Source organism: Talpa europaea, assembly GCF_964194135.1.
Source record: "Talpa europaea genome assembly, chromosome: 6".
Classification (NCBI taxonomy): domain Eukaryota; kingdom Metazoa; phylum Chordata; class Mammalia; order Eulipotyphla; family Talpidae; genus Talpa; species Talpa europaea.
This window is the reverse complement of record NC_140072.1, coordinates 98,186,075-98,210,764: the sequence shown is the minus strand read 5'-3', so window position 1 is coordinate 98,210,764 and position 24,690 is coordinate 98,186,075. Positions and strand designations below refer to the sequence as shown.

Sequence of the window (24,690 nt, the reverse complement as noted above, 5' to 3'; positions counted from 1 at the left end):
CCTCTGGCGTCACTGTCAGGCTTCCATCTGGCTGGGGACCACTAGGAGGCCCTTAAAATTGCAGTTTCTGACATAAAAAGAAGGCTGCATCTTTTGCTTACTAAATTAGCTAAAATAATTTCAATAACATCAGAATTAGCAAGGATGCTAAAAAATAGAATATTCAGGCATTTCTGATGAGAGTATGAATTGTAAAAATCTCTGCAAAGTAATTTTGCAATGGCTTAAGAGTAAAAGAAATGACCATATCATCTGTTGACGTGGAAACTGATCTTAAACTAATATACTAGCAGTGGGGAAAAAAATAAAGATACACACTGCACTCATTTATACTACTTGAAAATTGGGAATAGCTCAAAATCTACGCCAAGATAGTCAAAGTATTGGAACTAGATGGGAGAGATCATTTTTCACCCATGAAGACAGTAAATATTAAAATGACTTCATATGTCCACTATTGGGGTGAGTGCAAAATAGGTTTAACTGTTACAGAGGGCAATTTGACAATATCAAAATCTAATATAAATTCCTCTGAGTCAGTTCTAGAAATTTAGAGTAGGGAAATTATCAGAGTTAAAATACTTACAGTATATGAAGGACTTTTCTGATCCCAAGGCGTCTCCTAATTTTCTTATTTAGATTACATCATACACAATATATTTAATTCTTGAAAGAGAGATAGCAAGATACTGATAGGCCCTTCCCTTAACGAGGAAGCTGAAGGTCACAGATATTTATCTTCACGAGCCCTAAGAAAATATGCCTAGCAAGTAAAAGTCGAATCTTTTACTAGCGTCTCATGATGCAAATGTTGGGAATTTCATAAGGCTGAACACAGTTATCTTGTTTATGTGAAAAAAAAAATCTTTGTTTACACAGAGAATTCCATTTCATGGAGTCAAACCACTAAGGTATGGGGCACTAGTGACTGGTTTATTTCCTGGGGAAAACAGGTAACACTGCTCCCAATATATTTGTGGAGGCGGGAGAAGAAGGAACAGATTGGGGGCAGAGGCACAGGTAGAGAGAGGGAGAGAGAAGTGATTTGTTTGTTCTCTGACCTAGCATGTGTGAAAGAACAAATAAAAATAACTTACATGCAAATACAAGATGCAGTGTGAATACTTAAAAGGAGGTGAGGATTGTGGGAGATCTATTATTCACAAGTATAGCATATACTTGGAGAACAGGTTCCAGCAGGGAGGGGAGAAATTACTATTTTACAGCAGGGGTAGTTATAATTCTCATCATTTCTAAAATACTTCAATGGGTCTCACTAATCAATTAACCAAGGTAAACATTTAGAATGAGTTACAACAAAAAGATTTGGAATCAAGTGTTTAGACGTAGACATTCTCTTCATAAGGAGAGGTTACTCAAAGGGGAGAAGCGGCAGTGCACCTTTGGTCGTGTTCAATAATAGCTGCAGTGAACACATATAAGGATTGTTCTCTTATTTATCAAGAAAATGTCTGCAAAAATCCAATAATCATATAAAAACTTTGGCAAGTACAAGACTGTATCAGTCAATAATGTATGTCACTTTCAATTTTAAAACCCTACCTTGTAGTGGCTCATTATTTGATTCATCTCACTTGATCCTTGTGCGACTGTTCAATCTTTAACCCTTGAGTCTGGCTTCTACTCTGACAACTCCACCAAAATAGCTTTTGTTAACATTACCAATAACCTCCCCTTTGCAGTTTTGTCACTTGATGTCTCAGCAGAAATCAATCTGTGGGCCATGACATGGCTGAGATGTGTGGCTTGGACCCTGTAATGTCACACATTTCTATTTTCCTTCTAATTTTCAGACTGCTCACTTCTTCTCAACCCCTTTACTGGCTTATTTCCTTCATCCCAAGTTTTCTTCTATTAATGTTGGCAATTTTCAAAATCGACCCCTTCACCCTGTCTCCTATTCTTCTTGTGCCATTTTCCTCATATCCATGGTGTCAATTATGTTCTACATGGTAGCAAACACAGATCTTTCTGCATGTGTACAAGCCTGGCCAATGATTCTGTCACTCTAGACTCACATACTGATTTTCCTATTTCACATAACCACTAGCATTTCTGACAATTCAAATTTGAGAGGTACAAATCCAATGTGATTCTTCCCTATATTTGTCCCTCATGTGTTTCTCATTTCATGAAATGCCACCACCACTGACCCAGTTGCTCAAGCTAGACCCTTGAGATCATCTCTCCCACTTAGCTACCATGCCCCTTGTTGAAGCCTCACCCATCTCTTACCTTGTCTTGCAAGGACCTCTTATTTCCTTGCTTCCATCCCCACTGCACCCACTAAGTCCATTCTCTCTTAACTTTCAAACTCAATCATAGAATCCCTCTGTTGAGCAGATGGATGAATGAAAAAAAATGAATAAGTAACCTTGACAAATAAATATCCTAGACATAATTTTATAATTAAGTCAATTCTTTCTCAGGATCTACAGGGTCTCTGCCTTTTTTTTTTTTTATCTCTTTAAATTCTTCTCATAACAGTCTCTACCTCATCCACTGAACTGGTTCTCGGGTAAGTCTTCCAGTAAGTCAAACTTCTTCTGCCATTAATGTCCTTTCATACATGCTTTCTTCCACTCTTTCCAGAATTGGCTCCTTCTCATCCTTTAGAATCTCAGTTTAAATTTTGTCTCTACAGAAGATTTTTTCTGATTAGATGAAGATTTATGTTAGATTAATCTCGGTATGCTCTGTTACTGTAGGATACTATTATTTCTCTCACAGTAATTAATAGTTTGTAAAATTATACTTTTAATTTGTTCATTTGTTTATGATCAGAGTACGCACTCCAGGAGAAAAGAAATAACTTTAGTTATTCACGGTGAGAGATGGTTAATAAATATGGAAAGAAAGAAGAGAAAGGTAAGAAGGAAGGGAGGAAGGAGATTGTAGAGCTATGAAATTAGAAATAGCATAAAAATTGAAGGAGAGGGATATTAATTTAAAAATTCACTTTTTTTCTTGAGAATAAAATTTTAGTTTTAATATTTTCTGCATATTTTAGCTTTAGTTCCATACACATTAAAATCATAGTTTTTCCTTAAAAACTATTAATTTCTTAACAATTTTTCTTCATCCAAGGCATGAAGTAAATTGCTTTTTGAGATATACTTTAAAGAAATCCTTCCCTGGGTTCTTTTCTCCATTCTTAGCCCTCTCCCCCCAAAAAAGAACTGGTGAGAGTCTGCTGGAGTAGGATGGATCCCCTATCTTGACCATTATAAGTTGGAAGCAAGGGGTTTGAGGGAAAAAACAGGCACAGCTCTGCAGGTATTTCTAAGATTTTGCATTAGTCATTATAAATAATTCATATAAAGGAGGTGAACCACAAATAATAAGAGAAAATAATATAAAGTATTGTATGTTTTTGAACTGCTCCTGGAAAGAAATTCATTTTCAGCCAACGCAAAATGGTACTTCACCCCTTTGACAGGCAGTTGGCTGGAAGTATAAGTAACTGGCAACAGAAACTTATGTATTCATAGAGCTACCTGCTGTGGGTACTCAGGCCTAAAACCTAATAAAAGATAATCATAAGCCTTTAAGGAAGGAACTTTTTAATTTCTTCTTTTCAAGTTAGAGAAAAGGGGGGTGAATGGTTTGTACCAATCTAATAAAGAGAGTGGGTAAAAGGAAATCACAGGCAAAAGTTTCCTTTAACACACATTTCTAATACCAATACATGACAAATACTATGATGGGAGAAATAGGAGGCATAGAGATGAATAAAGCAGAGCTCTTTCCTGTGAGGGCCTTATCGTTTAAGCAGAATATATGGACTGGATGAAAGGGGAGAAAAGTGCAGGTGGGTGAATGGATAGATGGATGGATGGATGGATACATGAACGAGATGGATATAGCATGAGGAAAGGATGAATGAGTGAGCATGGTCTCCCATGGACAAAGCAAATAACATGAATGAAAAATGAAACAAGAAAGAGCTAAGGAGACTCTGATTGTAAGTGTGAAGAAATGAACATGCTCCATAAATTTTATGTATCTCTTAGTTGTCTTCTGAAATATCAATAGGGTTTTCTTTTATCTTAATGTACACAAAATTCTTATAGTAAATGAATGAAAAATGTAATCTCCTCTGGATTAAGTCTTGTGTTTAGAGTTAGAGTTTTCTTGTTCCTTTGTGACCAGTTTCAGTCCATGAAAAACGCAATGGCACCCCCAAACCATCGTAGCAAGTTTGTTCTCAGTCATGGAAGGGAATGGTCAAGAACACCTAGGTAGGGTGTGACTCAGAAGTCTATCAAAAATGGAGAAACCAGTCAAGATACATCAATTTCTAGAATTTAACTAGAACCTCTGCATATTTCTTCTCATCCATAAAATGAAATGGCTGAACCAGATCAGTGTGGGCAGCAAGAGTTCTTCACATTTTTACTGGTGGTGGCTACCTGGTGTGTTGAGATATTAGATAATCAGGATACAGGCTACTTCAGTAGGAAGAGGGTCCTGTTAGGTCAACCGCATCTGTTTTGAGCATGGAAATAATGTAAGATTGCCATTGTGGTGCAGATCACTATGGTTTAAATGAAATAGTCTTTCTTAAATATCTCTAAAAACTTAAAGACTAGATAGTGGTATTAGATACTGTGATCTAAAGTGCTTTCTAACTCCCAAGTTGTATTTCTGTTGAGTGAATGTCATCACCTTCCAATACAATGGAAACCATATTATGGTAAATTCTTCACTATCCATATTTCAGTTGCTTTTGTGCCATAGGTGTAGTTTTTAGGATCTCATTAGCATGATTGGAACAAGCATGGCCTTGTTTACTTTGCTTTCCCTAGCATTCCTCCCAACAGGAGGCCATTTTTAACAGAACATTCAGTTTACTCATTCAAAGAGGGAGCCCCTCTCACATAGGCCGTGAAAAGGCACTGTGCAGATTCTGCAATAGATCTTTCCCTTGGTTTGAGCATGGGCTCAGGAGCAGCAAAAGCCTCGCCAAGGGAGGCAGGGAGAAAATGAACACCACTGACTCCCTCCCAAACTTAATTTTACAAAGCTCCTAATTTAAGGAACTGTAAATTTGTAAATCAGATATAGCTACCATGAAAAGCAATTACAAATGCAAACAAATAAGGCCACTAATGAATGATTTTAGATGGTCTGTACCTTAGTTCCCTTACACACATCACACAGTGAGCTACAAATCACCCTACTCACACTCTTCCCAAGATTGCTTGGATTGAGCAGCTGCATGACTGCTCACCTTCATGTCTACCCTAGGTTATTGGTTACTCAGCAGATGCCACTGCTATGTCAAAGGTCTTGACATTGACAGGAATTATGTTCTTCTGTCTTGCAACATGTTTCTTCAAAGCCTAGAAAGATGGAAGTTCCTTGCCACAATTCTCCTACCTCACTCATAAGACTGTAATGTGTGATTAACTCCGCAGGTGCCCTCTGGATCCATTAAGGAGCAAATATGCTAACAAGTAAACAAAAACCCCATCACTACCAAAAAGATTACCTTAATTATAGAGAGAGTCTTCCTGTGTTTCTTTTAAGGTTACACCATCTTGCTTTAGTTCCGAGATGCTAGTCACTGCAGCATTGTGCCTAGTGATGCCTTATGCTTTTGATTTTAAGGGTTTTTCTAGATCATAAAATTGCAGAGCTTTAAGGGAGCCTGGACACCCTTCCTTGATAGGTGGGCAGAGCAAGTTCCTCGAAATCTGTGCAACTGGTCACTTAGTCACCATATGAGAGAGCGGAAGAATTCCATGTCTCCGGGGCAAGGGCCCCAGATTTGGGCATTCTGTTTCTCCATGATGTTGACCAGCTTTTCTGTGCCTTCCAGCCCCTCCCTGTCTTCTCTGGTCAGTCACAGCTTGCTTCACACTGGGTTCCTTCCCTTGACTCTAAGAGCCTCTGGCTTGCTCCTCTTATGGCCCATTCCCAGCAAGGATGACATAGAAATCCAGACAAGGATGACATCATTGTCTTCCTCTATTATTTTCCTAAATTGCTTTTTCCCTAACCATGACTAAGCAGTATTTTCTCACAGCTGGGGATGAACAAATTCAAAAAGATGTTCTCAAATAACATAGTTTCCAAGAGAGAGGTCACTACATTTTGAAAATATGAAATGAGCATGTAAGTGATTGCATAGCTCATAAAAATGTCTCTGGTTAGAACCCCATCAGCGATGATTCATTCTGTTTGAGGGTCCCCTGCAGAGATTTTAGTCACCTCACATTAGGGTGTTGAGGCCTATTTTTCCTGCTGAGATGGAATAAATGGCTAGGAGCATTAACTGATAGAGGTCACAAGAGTTCCAACCACTGAAGTGAGGAAAATTTCTTTCAAGATGCCCGGGTGGCTGGAAAGACTTAGAGAACTTGAAGACAACAGTATTTCTCCTTCCTCTAAGGGATGAAGTGTCTCTTTGCCCCATGGACATTGACTTTCAGAAGTGAAGCTTCAATGTCAACACTGTGTCTTCTATAATGACTAGTGAATGTCTCAGATAATGAAGCAAATAGAGCTTATTATAGTTCAAGGCTGTGTGTCCTGATGCCTAAGACATCCTCTTTTAAAGATTTAAAAAAAATTAATTGAGATATTATACTCAATACATTACTTTTGAAGCCAGAATGAAACTGGGGAAGGAAACCTACTGGAACGCAAACCTACTGGAATGCGTTATTGGAAGTTCAGTTTCCTTAGAATGGAATGAGCTGCCAAAGGCGGCCGGAAGGGACAACAACATTGCGGGTAGTGTGGAGGAAGTCAGAGGTTCATTAGAGAGGAGAGAACAGCTCCCACAGGGGAAGAGGTCTCCAGCGAGGTACCTGAGGAATGCTTTTTCATGATGCTTTGTATATCTTGTTCTTCGTGGGCTTCTACTTTTGACTGCATCAGACCCTGCTGGGGTCTGTTTTCAGGCATTGGTTGGTGTCACCTGCTGGTGGAAATCTATGATCCTTATCTTACTCTCTGTCACACTTTTAAGTCATATACTGCATCTGTACCCATATATTAGGTAGTTTTTGGTTCAGATACTTTTCCCAAAAAAATTTAGTTGTAAAAGCATAGTGTAGTTAAGACCACAAAAATGTTGGGGCAGAGAAGCTCCCCTACTCATTTCCAGGCCAAATGGATACCTTTTTTTTTTTTTTTTTTTTTGCTTGCCCACCAGCCCAGTTCAAAATATGCTTCCAGGAATCATTTTCTCAAATTTACAGTTGCAGTTACCTGGGCCTCATGACTCAGAAAGTGTGAAATACGCCCTGGAATTTACTTCCCTGGGAATGCTGACAAAGGTGAATCATGGAAAATAAAGCACAGAATGACACTGCCACAGCTACAGTCATGGGTGTGCTGGGCATGCAGGCGCCTCCATGTGGCCTGCACAGGAGAATGGCTTTCATTGCTCCTAGTGTAGAACAGGAGAAAAGGCAGAACAAGAGAATCATTTTTCATAGAGGCCAAGTCTTTTTCTTCTTCTTTTTTTTTGTCCCTTAAAATAGGAAGTTATCCAAGGTCATTCCCCCCTCCTTGCTCCTGCCTACACTGCTCTCCAGCAAAGGCCAGGAAACTATTATGCTTAGATCCCTCAATACATGCCAGTCCTCACAGCACCAACTCTGGAAACTGCAATCATTCTCTGATGCTGGTATTAATCTCTCTGTTATTAGATAACTAAGTTAAATAACTTGCCTGAGGTAACAGCTCAGGGAAAGAGCCTGATTCAAATCCAAGACCTTATGCTCTAAAGCCACCATCAGCCTCTTGCAGAGCTAGTTCCTCAATTTCTAAGGATGTAATAAACCTCTAAATCACATACAATGTTGTAAACTAATATTGCTGCAAAAAAAAAAAATTCATTACTTTTTTTTTTCCTTGGGCCTCCCTGGTGGCCTAGGGTTAAGTCTCAGCACTAGGCTCAGACTAAGGCCTGAGTTCTATTCCCTGCCAGGGAGCTAACCCACATATGGCACAGCAGACCTCTCCTGTCTCACCTGCTGCTCCCCTTGGCAGTGTGTTTCAGTAAATCCATCTGTTCTGCAACTCACTCTGTCTCTGGTGACCCCCATTACCCCTGCATCTCTGACCTATACCCTAGTCCTCCTATACACACACAAAAAAATAAGTTAAAAATTTTTTTTCTTTTTTTTTTTTTTTTTTGGCAAATGCCATGAAAAGCCTTCTATTTATTGCTGTTCATCATCTGATGCCCCTTTCTATTTCATAGCTTCCAAAAGACCCTTCCAAACACCTGCTTACCCTCATCAGCTCCTTCCAGCCAGGGGCACCTTCACTTTCCCTTACCATCAGTCCTCACCCTTGTTCACTTCTCTACCCCCAATCTTGTAGGATTGTGTGGTCCAGTGCTGTAATTACTCTTCTTTAAATGCACCTGACCTCACAGGCCAGTCACCTGGTGAACCGCAGCTTAGAGAAGGCTCACACTCCTTCTCTGTGCCTGCCTGCTGGGAAAACACTGCGCTGCTGGAGGAGATCTGGGGGATTCTTGGGTTCATTACAACACTGAACTTCCAAGGTTGGCACTTCTTGCCCCCAGGGACTGCCCATAGGGTTCGCCCTTCTCCTTGACCTTTCCATTCCTCATCAGCCCACGTAACCTCAGCAGATGTCTTTGCTGTCACATACTTCTGAGAAAAGAGAATCCTTCAGCCAGAAACTCCCTTTACCTGGGTTACCAAAGTCACAGGCCCACCTGCTCTGGACCCAGTCCTTCCCAGAGAGTGAATATTTAAGCTGATCCACGTCCACCTAATTTGGGTTAATGACTAAAAAAATCAGTTTCTTTTTTCTTGGGAGAGTTTTTTTTTTAATTATTTGTAGACTGACATGTACATACTCCCCCACCCCATGTTTATTATCGTTTTTAGCTATAAACCAGAGGCCACGGCCACTCTGGTCTTATTCATAGAATTCTGCTTTACAGCACTAAGTTATTCCTAGTTAAACTTTACTACACATTCTAGATCACTAGACTGCAAGACCCAATTCCTGAAAGGCCTAATGAAAATCTCCAGATTAAAGAATAATAAAAAAGATAAGCATACACATTAAACAATTAAAATCTCTTAATTTCAATGTATGTAAAAAATTTCTATGATTGCCAGGCCACTTTCAATGATTGCCACCCCAAATGCATTTCCACCGAAGGTGATTTTTTTTTTTTTTTATGAAAGTGGTAATATTGGGCATGCCTGATAAAGGTTTTTGCTTTAGTCAATTTCTCTCAAATCCTGATAGAGTGGAAACACATTCAGCAGCAAATCTGGATTTCAGTTCCAGCACCGCCTCCTTCTACCTGTGTAACTTGGGGTTAATGTCAGTCAAGCTCGACCTCAATTTCCTAATTTCCTCATTAGTGTAATGGGGGTAATAATAAATATGTAGCTAGCAAAACATTAAATGAAGCAAAATCTTTATAGAGTATTTGGTACATATTAGGTGCTCAATAATTGACAGAGTTCTATTCTTTTTAATATTCCTAGTAAAGTCTTTCACATCAGAGCCTCAGATTCATACTGGTATGTCCCCAGGAGACACACACACACACACACACACACACATCTTTTAAGATTTTATCTGAAATCTTCTGCTTCCAGTCATGGGCAAGTAACAGGGATCAAATTTACCCTCGTCTCTAACAATTTAAAAATCAGGGAAAGGCCTCCCCTGGTGGCGCAGCGGTTGAGCGCTGGGCTGCGAAGCTGCCCGCGGCCTGTGCAGCACCAGTTCGATCTCCGGCCACCGGTGAGGGTCCCACATGGTGCGACAGACCTCTCCTGCTGCACCCGCTGCTCCCCTCAGCAGTGTATTTCATCAGTCTGCCTGTTCTGTTCCCGGCTCTGCCTCTGGTGAATTCTCTCACCCTCCTGGCCTTCTGACTGTACTCAGTGCTTATATAAATAAATAATCTTTTAAAAAAATCAGGGAAAATAGTTATATATGTGTGTGTATACATATATATGTATATATGTGTGTGTGTATATATATATACACATACTTTTTATTTTTATTTCCCACTGGACAGAGTGCAGAATGGTGATCACTGAGAGAAGGGAGAGAGATGAAGTGAAATTTGATTGTCCCAGTCTACTGTCTAGAAGGCGTCCAGGATTTAACTCAAGAAAGAAAAACCCAACCAGAGCCTGAGGTCTAACTGAGTTCAATGTTCAGATAGGACAAGGCAGCTGGAGCTGCAGGGCAGAGCATTGGAGGGGAAGGAGCTGATCAGAGAGACAGCTCTGGAGATCTTCAGAGGGTTCCTCTCAAGTCTTTGGCTGAATACTGCTCAGGATGGGCATGTGAGGGAAGCACCAAGGCTGAAGCACACGTCATAGGAAAGGAACAGATGGAACCATCTCTAGTGTTCACAAGGACCTGGTCAGAGATCACACTCCCAGCAGCCAGAGAAAGAAACGCCTGCAGGGGCCTCCCCGGTGGCGCAGCGGTTGAGTGCTGGGTTGCGAAGCTGCCTGCAGCCTCTGCAGCGCTGGTTAGATCCCCGGCTGCTCCCCGGCCACCTGAGGAGGGTCCCACATGGCGCGCAGACCTCTCCTGCCCCCCGCTGCTCCCCTCAGCAGTGTACTTTGGTCCTTCTGCCTGATCTGCTCCCCGCTCTGGCTCTGGTGAATTCTCTCACCGTCCCGCGCTTCTGACTGTACCCAGTGCTTGTATAAATAAATAAATATATTTAAAAAAAAAAAAAAGAAGGAAAAGCCTGCAATGCCCTGGGCTAGAGGTCTGAGCAGTGGCTTGTCTCAAAGCAGGGATAAAATGATCTCTTGTCTAGGGCCTCCCCTGGTGGCTCAGCGGTTGAGCTCTGGGCTGCAAGGCTGCGGGTTTGATCCCCGGCCACCAGCGAGGGTCCCACATGGCACACGGACCTCTCCTGTTGTGACCCGCTGCTCCCCTTAGTGGTCTATTTCGTCGGTCTGCCTGTTCTGTTCCCCGTTCTGGCTCTGGTGGGTTCTCTCCTCCTGCGCTTCTGACTGTGTCCAGGGCTTGTATAAATAAATAAATCTTTAAAAAAATAAAGTCATTAAAAATGATCTCTTGTCTAAAGGCGGTTCTGAACTCACTTTCCAAGTTGAAGATTATGACCTGACACAATTATACTGTTTCCAAAGAACTTACATTCATTTTACAACAAATCCCCAAAAATATTTTAAGGAATGAAATAAAATCTGGCACCTAACAATGTAAAATCCACAGTGTCAGGCATCCTACAAAAATATACTAGGCAAGCAAGGAAGAAGAAAAATATGATCCATTATGAGGAGAAAAATCAATCAATCGAAAGAGACTTAGAAACATCACAGAAAATAGAATTAATAGATAAGCACACTAAAACAGCTATTATAAATATATTCCTTATGTGAAAAAAGTAGATGAAAGCATATGCATGATAAGGACAGACAGGGCAGACTATTTTTTAAAAAAGAAATAATCTGGAAAGATTATGCTCAATTATGAGGAAAATAAATCACAGATGTCAAGTAAGGGGATGTTTGTGGTTAGCCTGCATATCTAACTATGATTAAAGACAAAAAAGTTCTACTTTCTAATACTCTAAGGACCAGGTATAAAAGTGACTTTTCCAAAAAATCGCACCACTTTATTTAATTATTTACATTAGTGATTCAAATCACAATTCATTGAACTATGTAGTTATTGGGCATCCAACTCTGTGTTTGATGATAATGGAAATACAAAGGTGAATTAGATATGGTTCATGTTCATATAAATGTATGGTCCCCCACAGTCTACTGGATAATTGATGGTCTCATTACATAAGTGTATAACATGATGCATCTATAACTGAAAAACAATGTGACACTTGGTAAATGCCAAGCCTGCAGAATAAAAAAGGAAATAAAAAGAAACAAGATATAGAAGAGGAAGCAGTCACAATGCAATTATTCCATATAAGCAAATAAAAGACTTTGACATTAACTCAAAATAAACACCCAATATACAATCACATGTGGGCTTGGTTCTGTATACAAACGTATGCACATTTATACAAAGATAGGAACACACAAGCTAATTTTAATATAGAAATTTACATGTTCGGGGCCTCCCCGGTGGCGCAGCGGTTGGGCGCTGGGTTGCGAAGCTGCCAGCAGCCTCTGCAGCTGGTTCCATTCCTGGCTGCTCCCCGGCCTCCGGAGGAGGGTCCCACACGGCGCAGACCTCTCCTGCCGCCCGCTGCTCCCCTCAGCAGTGTACTTCGGTCCTTCTGCCTACTCTGCTCCCCGCTCTGGCTCTGGTGAATTCTCTCACCCTCCTGCACTTCTGACTGTACCCAGTGCTTGTATAAATAAAAAAAAATAATTAATTAATTAAAAGAAATTTAAATGTTCGGTTTTTCTTCCTGTTCATAGCTGTATCAGACTATCTATTAAGGAGCCAGCACACTGTTTTCCATTTTAAGATGCAAATATTTCCCCTCAGCCCATGGGACTGTGAAGGATGCCAAAGCTTCTTTATCCCAGGGGAAGAGAAGAAAACCAAGAAAATTAGAGTTATTGTGTTTGTGATGGAGATGCACACAGACATGTTGTATATTTGTATACATTATGCCTACACTTAATATATTATAGCTATATATATGTAACTACACATTCAACTACTATAAAATATTTTCTCTAGTTTTAGTCTATGGGTAAGAATGTATCCAGCATTATTCCAAAGGCTAGCTGAGTAGTACACCTTTCAGAATATGAACAAACAAATAAAAACTGAGCTAATCAAGAGATGGAAACTAGTATAAAATGAAAAAAAAAAGTAGTGGCATACACAGGAAAAAAAAAGTGTTGATAAATCAGAAGTCAGCCTACAAAGCAAGTGAATTTACAAATCAGGAAAATTTATGTTCTTCATTCCATGGAAGAGAAAAATGACAATATTTCAAATGACTACATTATGTAATGCAAGCATTTGAAAAGGAGTTTCATTTTGCAATGTCTCTAGCCAACATGGGTATAGGCTTTTGTCACTGGTGGAGAATTATCTGAGGACAAGTCTTGGTTTGTTTTAAGCGACGTCAACAACCTCATACAGTATACAGTACTGGCAGAAGCAAGTATTTTTTGGCAACAATTTTCTACAAACTCTCTTAACTCTAGAAATCCTGTTGACACACACATCAGAGACACAGCACTGGGGTGAAGCTGCAGAATGCGGGTGTGTCCTCAGCACTGCCTGCGAAGTTAGTGTGTAGCAGGTGCTCAATATTCCAGGCCTGCATGGATCAGGCTATGCATCTATCTCATCCATCTCTTGGGCACCCCACAGTCCTTCAGCAGTACACCAGCGTCCTCTCTTGTCACTCTTCAATCCAGCCTCCACGAAACAACTTGGGTGATTCTATTTTTAAAAAAACATGAGCCAGAGGCCCCTTCCCTGCTTAAAATCCTTTGATAGCTTGTATCACAAATGGAATCTTGACTCCCTACCTTGGCAGGCATATCTGGCCCAAGCCAGGCTTTCCAGAGGTGTGCAAATACCAACCTGTCAACCCCACCTCATCCTACCTCTTGCTTTTAGAATTTTTTTTTAAAGATTTATTTATTTATACAAGCACTGGGGTACAGGCCAGAGGTGCGGGAGCATGAGAGAATCCACGAGAGACAGATCAGGGAGCAGAACAGGCAGAAGGACCGAAATACACTGCTGAGGGGAGCAGCGGGCGAGACAGGTGAGGTCTGCCGTGCCATGTGGGCATCTCCCTAGCTGGCTGGGAATCGAACCAGTGCCTCGGAGGCTGTTGACTGCCTCACTTGCCACGCTTAACCCACTGCACCACCGGAGGCCCTAGAATTTTTTTCATCTCCCCAAATACCCTGTTTCTTCCTGTTTTTCCCATCTGCTCCCTGAATAACTCTAACTTATCCTGGGATAAGTTAGTCCAAGCCTAAATATTACTGCTTTGGAGGTGTGTTTTCTGGGTTTCCCTCCTCTGCCTCCAGGAGAAGTTAGACTCCCCATCCCTCTTTAATAGCATCTCACAATTAGAATTAAATAATCATTTGCACAGTTACGAGGATACCATCTGCTTCTTTAGAAATATGTATACTCCACAATACCATCCTCTCTCTGTAGTGCAGATTGATGATTCTCTAGTGTCCTGTAAAAGATGCTGTATATTTTTGAACCTTCAGTAATATTGAGGTGAATGAATGAATGTACTGTCCTATTGTCCTGGGGAGAAAAGGGTAAATAACTGTGAAAAGCGTAAGAGAACTGTCAAGAATACATGAAATCAGGTACGTAAATTGTGAAATATAAGTCACGGTCCTATTTGTTTTCTGACACTTGATAATGAGAAATATTTCAACAAGATGGAAAATGAAACAAAAGAGGACTCTAATCACCATCTTTTAGAGAGCTCAACTACTACCCACCCAAATATCTGTATCCTTTTAATCATGCCTGTGTCAGAGTGTCACCATTAATATCTCAAGTCACTGAAGAAAAGAAGTTTGCTGGTTTGAGTATTATTTCCTTTTTAAAACAAATGTGTGGAATGACTTATCAGCAGAAGGTCCACCTGAGTGTCTCTGAGAGCTGATAAGATGTTTCAAACATGGACTGCTAGATAATATACATATTTTAAATCTCTGGCCACTTCTCCCAATTCAAAACTTGGAGCCCAGCAAGGGACAGGAATCTAGTGAGTCAAGTGGAAATAGATGGTGGAAAGAACTGGAGCTACCACTGGAGGTTAGGCTGACATACGAGTGACTAGTTGAAGGCCTATTTCTAATTTTTTTTCTTTTTTTTTTTTAAAGATTTATTTATTTATTTATACAAACATTGGGTACAGTCAGAAGCGCGGGGGGGGGGGGGGTGTGAGAGAATTCACCAGAGCCAGAGCGGGGAGCAGAGCAGGCAGAAAGACCGAAGTTCACTGCTGAGGGGAGCAGCGGGCGGCAGGAGAGGTCTGCGCGCCATGTGGGACCCTCCTCAGGTGGCCGGGGAGCAGCCGGGGATCAAACCGGCGCTGCAGAGGCTGCGGGCAGCTTCCCAACCCAGCACTCAACCGCTGCGCCACCGGGGAGGCCCCTATTTCTAATTTCACAGCATAACTCATGGCTGGAGCAGAAAGCCTCCTGGCAGGCGTTGGTGAGCATCCCTGTAACTGTCAAAATGACATCTTTACCCACCCTTCCCTGGGGACCTCTGTACCCTTAAACCTTGACCACTCAACACTTGTTTCCTTTCAACAGGTTCTTCAAATTCAGCATTCCCAGAAAGAAACTGCCATCTCCCCTCACCCTTCATATTTTCCAGGCTTCCGCACTTCAGTAACTGGGTGTGTACATGATTTCCCCCAGCATGTACATGATTTCCAAAGCTAGAAACCTAGAAGTTCTTGGGACTTCTGCGCAGACTCTGTCAACACTTCCTGCTGTTTCTACAGCTAAATGTCTCCCACATCCCTTCATGCCTCACATCTCCATTGCCAGGACTGTTATGCCATCAATATTGGGGTGTGTGGCTAACTGCTGCAGCCGCCATCTGATCTCCTTGCTGGCAACCTTTCCACACTCTCATCTGTTCTCTATTGGATTACAGAGGAGCTCTGTAAAAATACAACGCTAATCGTACTACTCCTGCTTAACACTCTTTTGTGACACACTATCGTATCCTTTATCTGCTAGTAGCAGAACCACTTATCATGTTGATTTGTATTTACTTATTTACTCTTCTCTGTCTCCCACTGGGCTCTGAACACATGAGTGTTGGACCCAACATGTCCAGTATTCAGCACCACGCCTGGCTCAATAAATCCCAGTGAAAAGAGGGATGCTGCAGGAGATGAAAGAACAGGGCAGATGCCTCTTCATATCTGGGCATATTAAAGAGGATAAAGGTGTTCCTGGGAGGATTAAAGAACTCAAGAAGAAAGCTAGAGAAAAGTATTTTGAGGAAGCAGAGAAGAATTAAAATGAGTAGAAGCATCAGTGAATGGAAGAGAGGAATGAAGAGGACAGAGAGGGGACAGCAATTTGTCTTGGCCTCCCTATGGGTGGCCGAACAGATGTGCGAGAAACCATGGCTTCTAGAGACGAAGCAGCAAGGTATGAGCCAAGGGACCAGTTGAGAGTGTTCACACACAACCTGGAAGGGTCAAGAGCTCTTTTACTGATTCCAAGTGAAGCCCTGATCAGGTACATAGGCTTTCACAGTTAATAGGGAGGTATAATGCTTTTTTTGGGACATGTATTTGAAATACAACAAATGCTGTGCCAAGAAATGTAGGGTAGAACATATATGTCAACTTACAGTCAATAATAACTGAGGAGAGACTGCTGAAATTAGAGTAGAAAATTTCAAAAGGATTTAGAGGAAAACAAGATAGACTCTTATGGTCAGAGAATACCCAAGAAGTATTATCAGTCTTCATGTGGGCCTGGGCAAGAAACTTAAAACACAGGGACACGGCTGCTGCTTTTCAACTCTTCCAGTTGATGATTATAACTTTGGAAAAGAAACTGGCTTATATAGAAAGAGAGCAGCTGGTAACACAGATGGTGCCCAAGCACACAATCTGATATTCTGGGTTCTGGCTAAAGGCTCCAGAGGTGGAGCTTGTGGAAAGTATCATGGAAAACTGGGAAGAAGGTTGCAGGCAGCACCTGAGCACAAGAGAACTATTTTGAAATCTGAGACTGGGGAGTGACACTGCTCAGTGAAAATAAAACAAAATTGTGAAGTACTTCACAGGAAGGAGATAACCTAAGGCACAAAACGATGGACCATAGTGGAAAAGGATTTCCACAGTTAAAGGAGAGATCTGGTTTAGATCACCACATGAGTGTCTCATGTGATGTTAATAATCATTTTAAGGTTAACTTAAGCTTGGGGAATCCTACTAGACACCACTCTTTGAGACTGAACCTTGCATATTAGCATAGGAAGTCTGAGGAAAACCACAAAGAAAGCAACTTATTAAGTTAAATTTCATGCTTGACATGGCAGTTAAGCCACATAAAAACTTACATCATATCCACCCTACTTAACAACTGTGGGACACTGATATTCCAATGGATGGTTTAGAAAACCTGGACCTAGACCAGAGCACAACATATTGGTAATAAAAACAAATCAACAAAAACAAAATTGAAAAGTCCTCAAGGTTAACAACAGGGGATAAAATAAACATGAAACAGTAACATAAGGAGGGAAATAATATCTCACAGATAAACCAAGGCGTTGGAGCATGGAACTCAAGGTCATATACCATTCAATATACCATTGAATGGTATATTTTGAACAAAAGGTCCAAGTTTAGTATTTGGATCTCAAGTTGTACTTCACATGAAGAAGGCCAACAGGAAAGCTCATGGATTGTAGGGATGGGTTGTGGTGGGGAACACCTGGGTCATGAGAAAGGGGAGGAAAATGGAAGGGGTGGAATTGTGGGAGCACATGACACACAGGAATGACCTGATAATGATAAGTGACCTGATTTCCTAAAAATTCTTCTGCTAAAATCAGAGGGTGTGGACAATTTGTGCCTTGTTTTATTGATATTTTTCATTTCTCAATAAATGGAAGAAGTTGTAAGGAACAGGATTTAGTGTCAGCTTAATTTTAACAAATATGAGAAGGGTAGTTGGTCATTTAAAAACACTGGAGGCCTCCCCTGGTGGCGCAGGCGGTTGAGCACAGTGCTGTGAAACTGCCCGCAGCCTCTACAGCGCCAGTTTGATCCCAGCCAGCCGGCGAGGGTCCTACATGATGCGGCAGAGCTCTCCTGTTGCGCCCGCTGCTCCCCTCAGCAGTGTATTTCGTCAGTCTGCCTGTTCTGTTTCCTGCTCTGGCTCTGGTGAATCCTCTCACCCTCCCGTGCATCTGGACTATACCCTGGTTCTTGTATAAATAAATAAATAAATCTTTTAAAAAACTAAAAAAAATAAAAATAAAAACATTGGAACTTTTAGGAGAAAGCAAAGTATCATAAAGTCCAGCCTACTCATAACCCTTTCAGAGATGTTTTAGAGGAGGTTTTTTGAAAGGCAGGTTATACTAAATAATCTTTAAGTCCCTGCTGAGACATTAAACAGTATCTCTACATTCTACAGTCACACTGAAGAATCCCAGAAGTGGTCGACATAAAAGCTGAGAGAGAAGCAACATTCTGTGGCTAGTCTGACTGTACTAAAAAGAAACAAATAGCACTACACACCGGGCACAGTAAAAAGAGCATGAGACACTGCATATGAATATAATATACACTATCACAATTAAAACAATATGGTGCTAGAATAAAAATAGATCAGTAATACAAAGTAGATACTTCAGAAATAGATTACAATGTACATAAGAATTCAATTGCTAATGAGAGAAGTAAATCAATGGAGGCACTAGAAATTGGGAATAAAGGTCAACTTCTGGAGTGGGCAAAACCTTTGTGTTTTGAAATGGAACAAGAACTCAGAAAAGGTCAACAAACCCCTTTTTAAAAAAGAACATTAAAGGCAAAAAACAGCCTAGAGATTTTTTTTTTCATGAAATATGAACTCCAAAGATTACACTGATAAACAATAAATGACTAAATGCAAACCAAACAACAAAAAAAAAAAAATCACCAAAGGTGATGGGTAAGGTGTGGTAACATACATCTGAAAAGTGGGAATCTATTTTCCTAAATTATATACAGTATTGTGAATCAATGTTACTTTAATAAAAATGTTAAAACAATCCTCAAGAATCCTATCTGATAAATGGATAAAGTATGAAAGGTATCTATTTATAAAAGAGGAAATATGAATAGGAAATGCAGGGGGGGGAGATGAAATAATTTTAAAGGAGGAGGAGTAAAAAAAAATTAAGGTAAAATAAATAGGATGCCACCTTTGCATATCAAATCAGTAAATGTTAAATAGCTATGCATATTTTGGAAATTAATTGCCCAGTATTTAACAAGAAACTTCATTTCTTTCGACTTACTAATTCTACATGTAGGATACTATACAAAGGAAATAATCCTAATTGCTAAAAAGCTATGTGCACAAAAATATCCACTGTAATCTTATTTCTTAAAAAGAATAAGAAGAAAGGATGGAATAAGGTAAATATCTGATGACTGCTTACTGTGTTCAGGTACTTTGCAGCCATTGTACATAGGTGAGCATATTTAAAAGATAACATTAAATCTCACAGCAGACTGATGAAATAGATACAATCCTCATTTTACAGAAACGGTGAAATGCTTTTACATGCATGAAGAGACTTAACTTCCCAGAAAACAAAAACTTGACTAGCAAGAGTGAACAAAATGGAAAAAGCCTAAATGTAAACAACTGTAGTGGTTGAATAAACTGGGGAGGATTTATTCCTTGGATTATTTAATTTTTTAATAAAAAACTATAAAATGGAAAAATGCTTTAGGATAAGAGGTGAACAAAAATGCATAATAAAACATCTTACAGTTAATATGATTACAATATTTCCACAGAAAAAAGACTGGACTATATAAACACTAACCAAACAAAACAAACCTGACCCTTAAATAATCTCCAAAAATGAAGTCATCTGGCAGCCCTGAGAACAAAGCCAAGTGGGGATCAATTGACAGACTAGGGGCAGTATGGAGGAATGCCCAGAAAGATCCTAAAAGGCTCAAAAACAGTTTAAGCAGTTTGGCTAATACAGGAGATGGGGAATGAAATTCAGGGCAGATACGGTAAATCTTACAGAACGAGTAGAGCTGTAATTCTTTTCATGGTAAGTTGCTGGGGAAAATCATAAATTGGTCATGGTTAAAATGTCAGAAGACTCAAAATCATCAGAAAAAATAATGAATTATTGAGGTTGCGGCTTACTCAGAAAGTCACACAATATTTTCTGAGAGAAGTGGGAGGTGGAGAAAAGAGTAAAGCAATTTTTGCTCTATGAATATTTCAATTAGGCAGCTGAGAAAATTTGGGTGGAAAAATACAAATCTTTGCTCACAAGTTATTAGAAGGAAGTATCTGTCTAGATTAGCCTTAGGGAAAAAGGATCTGGATAAACACATATTCAAACCTTAGAAAATGTTTATGTACACGCACGTGCACACGCGCACACACACACGCACACACACAAAACCCTTGCAGCAGACTAATAGCCAGTTGTGTGGATTTAAAATTTTGGAGAATTTTAATATCCTAAATATCCTAAGTATACTGCTTTATAACTCAATCTCTTACTTTCCTTTTTCTATTTCCCACTTCTCTTGCCAGATATCTTCTCTCATAACTTCCTTGTTACATTAAAAGAGAACCATGTGCATATTTGTACATATGTTTGCATGCATATGAGGGTGCATACACAGATGCATGAATATAGGTACATGCATGCATGCATATGTGTGTGTACATATAATTACATATACATAATTACATATATTTAATTTACTGCAACTAGTTTAGTCTTACATCTATGGCCACCAGCGACAAAAATTCACAATCAAAAGAAACTAAATGCATGGTCAACTCAGCACAAAGTTTATGGGTTTGTGGGTATAGTACTTGGTAACTCTGCAAAGGCAATTGTGTTCTACTTAGTGTCTACTGACTACCTTTCTCTAATTGGATGGGTAAATGTGAATTGTTCTTCTGACATTGTAACAATGGTCTTAGTATAATAACTAACTGTCACCTCTCCAGTGCCAATTCTGAGAGAGCAGGGACCATCTGGGAATTGTTTACTGCTGGAAGCCTGCACCCAAACAGTGTCTCAATGAATATCCTTTGAATGAGAGAGTGAGTGAGCAGGTGAATATTGCCAGCCTTATGTCTCTTTCCAGAGAGCTCAAGTTTCACCTCCCCATAACACCTTCCCTCAGAGTGCCCAAGATTGACCTTTCTGGAAATTACTACATTACTAGCCTACACCACTCCTTAATACTGCTTCTACACATTACTTTTAGTGCTGTTTTTTTTTTTTCCCAATTTAGGAAGACAAGGACACATACATATGTAGGCATTTATTCTGTTTCCCAAAGCACTTGTTATAGGGCTCCTGGAAAGTCCTCAATAAACATGTATTACATTAAATGATGACATACTTTCAATGATATTCTACTTTGTGATATTTCAGAACACTGTCTCTATTGAATGCATTTTATTAATATTTCAATATGCGGTGGAAAGAGAATGTGGGATTTGGTATCCATTGAGCTGGGCTTCCAGCTCAGCCACTTTCATGCTGGAAAAGTAACCCAAACTCTGGGCCTTTATTTCCCTATTTGTAAAACAAGAACATTAACAAAAATAGGAACAGTAAGTACCTACTCTTAAAGAGAAGGCTGTGGAATCAGATGGCGCAATGTATGGGGAAAGAGCTTTGCCAATTGGAGAGCAAAAATCAGCACTCCCATTTTCCAATTTTAAATAAAAAATTGATGTTGTTATGCTGCAGATGATGGGCACTGTGTGTGGCTTTTTCTAGAACAGCCATTAGGCAGAAGAGCAAGGTGGTGAGGAACAGAATCTCAAGCACTACCTGCCAAGCATGCCCTCCTCGTAATCCCAGATCATGCTCAACACTTGCGCATGGAGAGATTACTGGGCATCTGCCACCCGCATCCTTGGGCATTGTCATGAGCCTCTTCAAACCCAGGGGAAAGCTTACCAGACACAAGCTGCTGTCCAGGCAACCCCACGGGAACCATGCCCAGGTTATTCATGGCGGTGGCCCAGGCTGTGGGATCTGTCACAGACATGTTGAGCTGGGTTGTATCTATCGCTATACTCCCCAAACCATCAGCAGCTGTGGGCAGGGAGGGGCGGGAGAGAACAGTGACTTCAGAGTCAATGAGCAAGGGTGTTTATTTTAAAGGAAATCACATTTCTAGAAATGTGAGGCTTCATTTAGCACATTCCCAAACCACACAGAAAATAGAGCAGTATAATCTACAGCAATGTCTTTTCCAGACGTAAACATAAAGAGTTTGTGAATACATTCTGGGAGGAAACTTAATGACATGTAGTTTATACACAGTATGCCATTAAGGAAGCACCCCTGGAAAAAACTGAAGAATCACTTTCCTCTCACAGTGAAACAACATTAGTTAAGTTCCAGGGTGGAGATGTAAAACAGGAATATTCTCTTGGTAAAACAAGTCAATTGGCTTAGTAGACTAAGAATAAATAACTTAATCTGTCTCTGAGTGCACTTCTGGAGCAGGCACACCTTCGAAATACCTAGTAGAATTTCTGAAAACAATCATTAAGGAGTGAAACTGGTCTTGACTGAATTATTAAATCATCTTGTAACAAATTCCCTTCTGTACATATTTTCTCCATTATTACATTTAGGAGGGTGCCTATTATGACTTTTCTAAAATATTTCCTATAAGCACAGACTTTCACCAAAACCAAATAAAACCCAATAGCACAGACCTAAAAAACCCACAGAGATATATGTCAAATTTGACTTAATATTCTTTGATGTTCACTGGTTGTAAGACTTGATTTCCTTAAGGATCCTGGGCTCCAGGTTCACTGCATATTTTCATGGCTGAGCAAGCTTTTCCTCTAAGAACTCAAAAGGTTTTGTTTGTGTCCTGTGCTGGCCACCGACCTTTACCTGCAGCCATCATCTGAGGAAGCTGTTGGGGACACTGGGCGATGCTTTCAATGCCACCTGCATCTACTGTTGAATTACGAACATCCTGGGAGACAGGGGTGCTTTGATGGCTGAGCTCAGGGTCCCCACGGAGATCATCAGGTTCTGAAAAAGGGGAAATGAATGTGGTGAGAAACTAAAGTGGCTAACTGCCATGAGAGGAAACAAACAGAAACACACAAAGAACAACTTCTAGACACAGATGCAGAAGAGGCACTCTTCTCCTGTCTCATGGCTGTCTCCTGGCCGGGCCTCAGAGCCTTCCGCCATGAGGCTCACTCACCTGGAGCCGGGGCTGGCTGAATGAATAGCCCTATTTGCAGAAGCATCTGGTGCTTGGCCTCCCACTGAAGAGGCTGTTCAAACAGGCCTTATCAGTCCCTGCACAGCCTCTTCCACACAGTGTACATCAATGGTGAGGGCAGACTCAGGGCTCAGTATGATTTTTTTAAGTCAAAAAATTAAGGGATGGTGTTATTTTGAAAGACAGTTGTCTGACACATTCAGAAGGGAGAAAAAGTGGGAAAAGGGAAAGGAAAAAAGCCAGAATCTGTTCACTGTGAGGTAGAAAAGGTGTGTATCTCAATTATAATGGTTAGGAAAGGCAAAAGGAGAGAATGGCAGGCTGTCCATGGAAGAAGAACTAAAGGGGGTCAGGCAGCAAAGGGTGTCAGAGAGCCTTTGTGTGTGTGTGTGTGTGTGTGTGTGTGTGTGTGTTCCATGAAAGAAGTTTCCACAGTTTGGCCACTATTTGTTTGATCTGAATTTTTCCTAGAATTGCACCATTTATACCTATGTATTTTGATTATATTTTTTAAAGCACTTTTCTAATAAAAATGATAGAACGTTAAATAAACTTGCAAAGTCCTCCCCCCCGTATCACACTATATAAAAAGATGCCATGCCTTCTCTCCAACTTTAAAAATTCAAACCACTGCATTCTGACATACACATTTGAAGTGCACTTTTGCACTGGAAGACAAAACAAATTGCTTTAGATGGGTGACCTGAGACATTTGAATTTTGTTCTAACAACTGAATTTATTTTATTTTTTTAAACTTTTTTTAAGATTTATTTATTTATTTGTACAAGCACTGGGTACAGTCAGAAGCGCGAGAGGGTGAGAGAATTCACCAGAGACAGAGCAGGAAACAGAACAGGCAGACTGACGAAATACACTGCTGAGGGGAGCAGCGGGTGTGGCAGGAGAGGTCTGTCGCGCCATGTGGGACCCTCGCTGGCGTCCGGGAATTGAACCGGCGCTGCAGAGGCTGCAGGCAGCTTAGAAGCCCAGTGCTCAACCACTGCACCATCAGGGGAGGCCCTTTAACAACTGAATTTAAAGATTTATTTTTATTTTAGTATGAAGTTAGAAATTTTACTAACCCATGTTTCTGTTAATGAATCTTTTAGAATCATGGTCTATATGTCAGTATGTCCTATGTAAAGTTTGGCCTTTTTAGGGTGTGTACTTTTATTTCTTAGATTCTTAGATACAAGAATCAGTAATCCTTCATAAGAGTATATTGTCGACGAGAACTTACTGCCAGTTGAGTATAACTTTAATGCAAATGAAATTTTGGGTTTCAGTAAATGAAGAGCAGGCAGATAATCAGAAAATTGTTTCCAAGCACTCTGCAAATTCCTGGTTCTTGGGAAAGGCAAAAGGAAAGAATGGCAGGCTGTCCACAGAAGATCTAAAAGGTGTTGGGGCAGCAAAGGAAAAACGTGTTTGTGTGTGTGTGTGTGTGTTTCCATAGGAAGGGATGTAAGATAATGGGGAATTTTTTTCTAATAGTTTGTCATGAAGATGAAACATCTCTATAATGCAGGTACTAAAGGATTCCAACTCTGGCAGCAAAAGTATTTTTTACCTTGCAATTAAACTTAACTACCCAAATGAATTCTGAATTTGTATATCTATTGTTCATCAGTTATCTTGCCATCAGACAAAGAGACTCTCACCAAATAAAATAAAATAAATTCAATAGTGTAAGAAATACATAGCTAACCTAAAATCCCTGTGCTTTGTT

The 24,690-nt window shown here is 40.3% G+C and overlaps 1 protein-coding gene across 2 annotated transcripts in view; it reads right to left on the bottom strand.

The window, feature by feature from the left end:
- Positions 1-24,690, bottom strand: part of ENOX1 (ecto-NOX disulfide-thiol exchanger 1) — a gene marked incomplete at both ends in the record, with an annotated part of 223,766 nt that overhangs the window by 154,231 nt on the left and 44,845 nt on the right. For both annotated transcript variants that reach the window (XM_084234631.1, XM_084234632.1), the window contains 2 exons: positions 21,661-21,798; positions 22,618-22,761. In XM_084234631.1, coding sequence (XP_084090757.1) covers positions 21,661-21,798; positions 22,618-22,761 — 282 coding nt within the window. The remainder of the gene's footprint in view (positions 1-21,660; positions 21,799-22,617; positions 22,762-24,690) is intronic.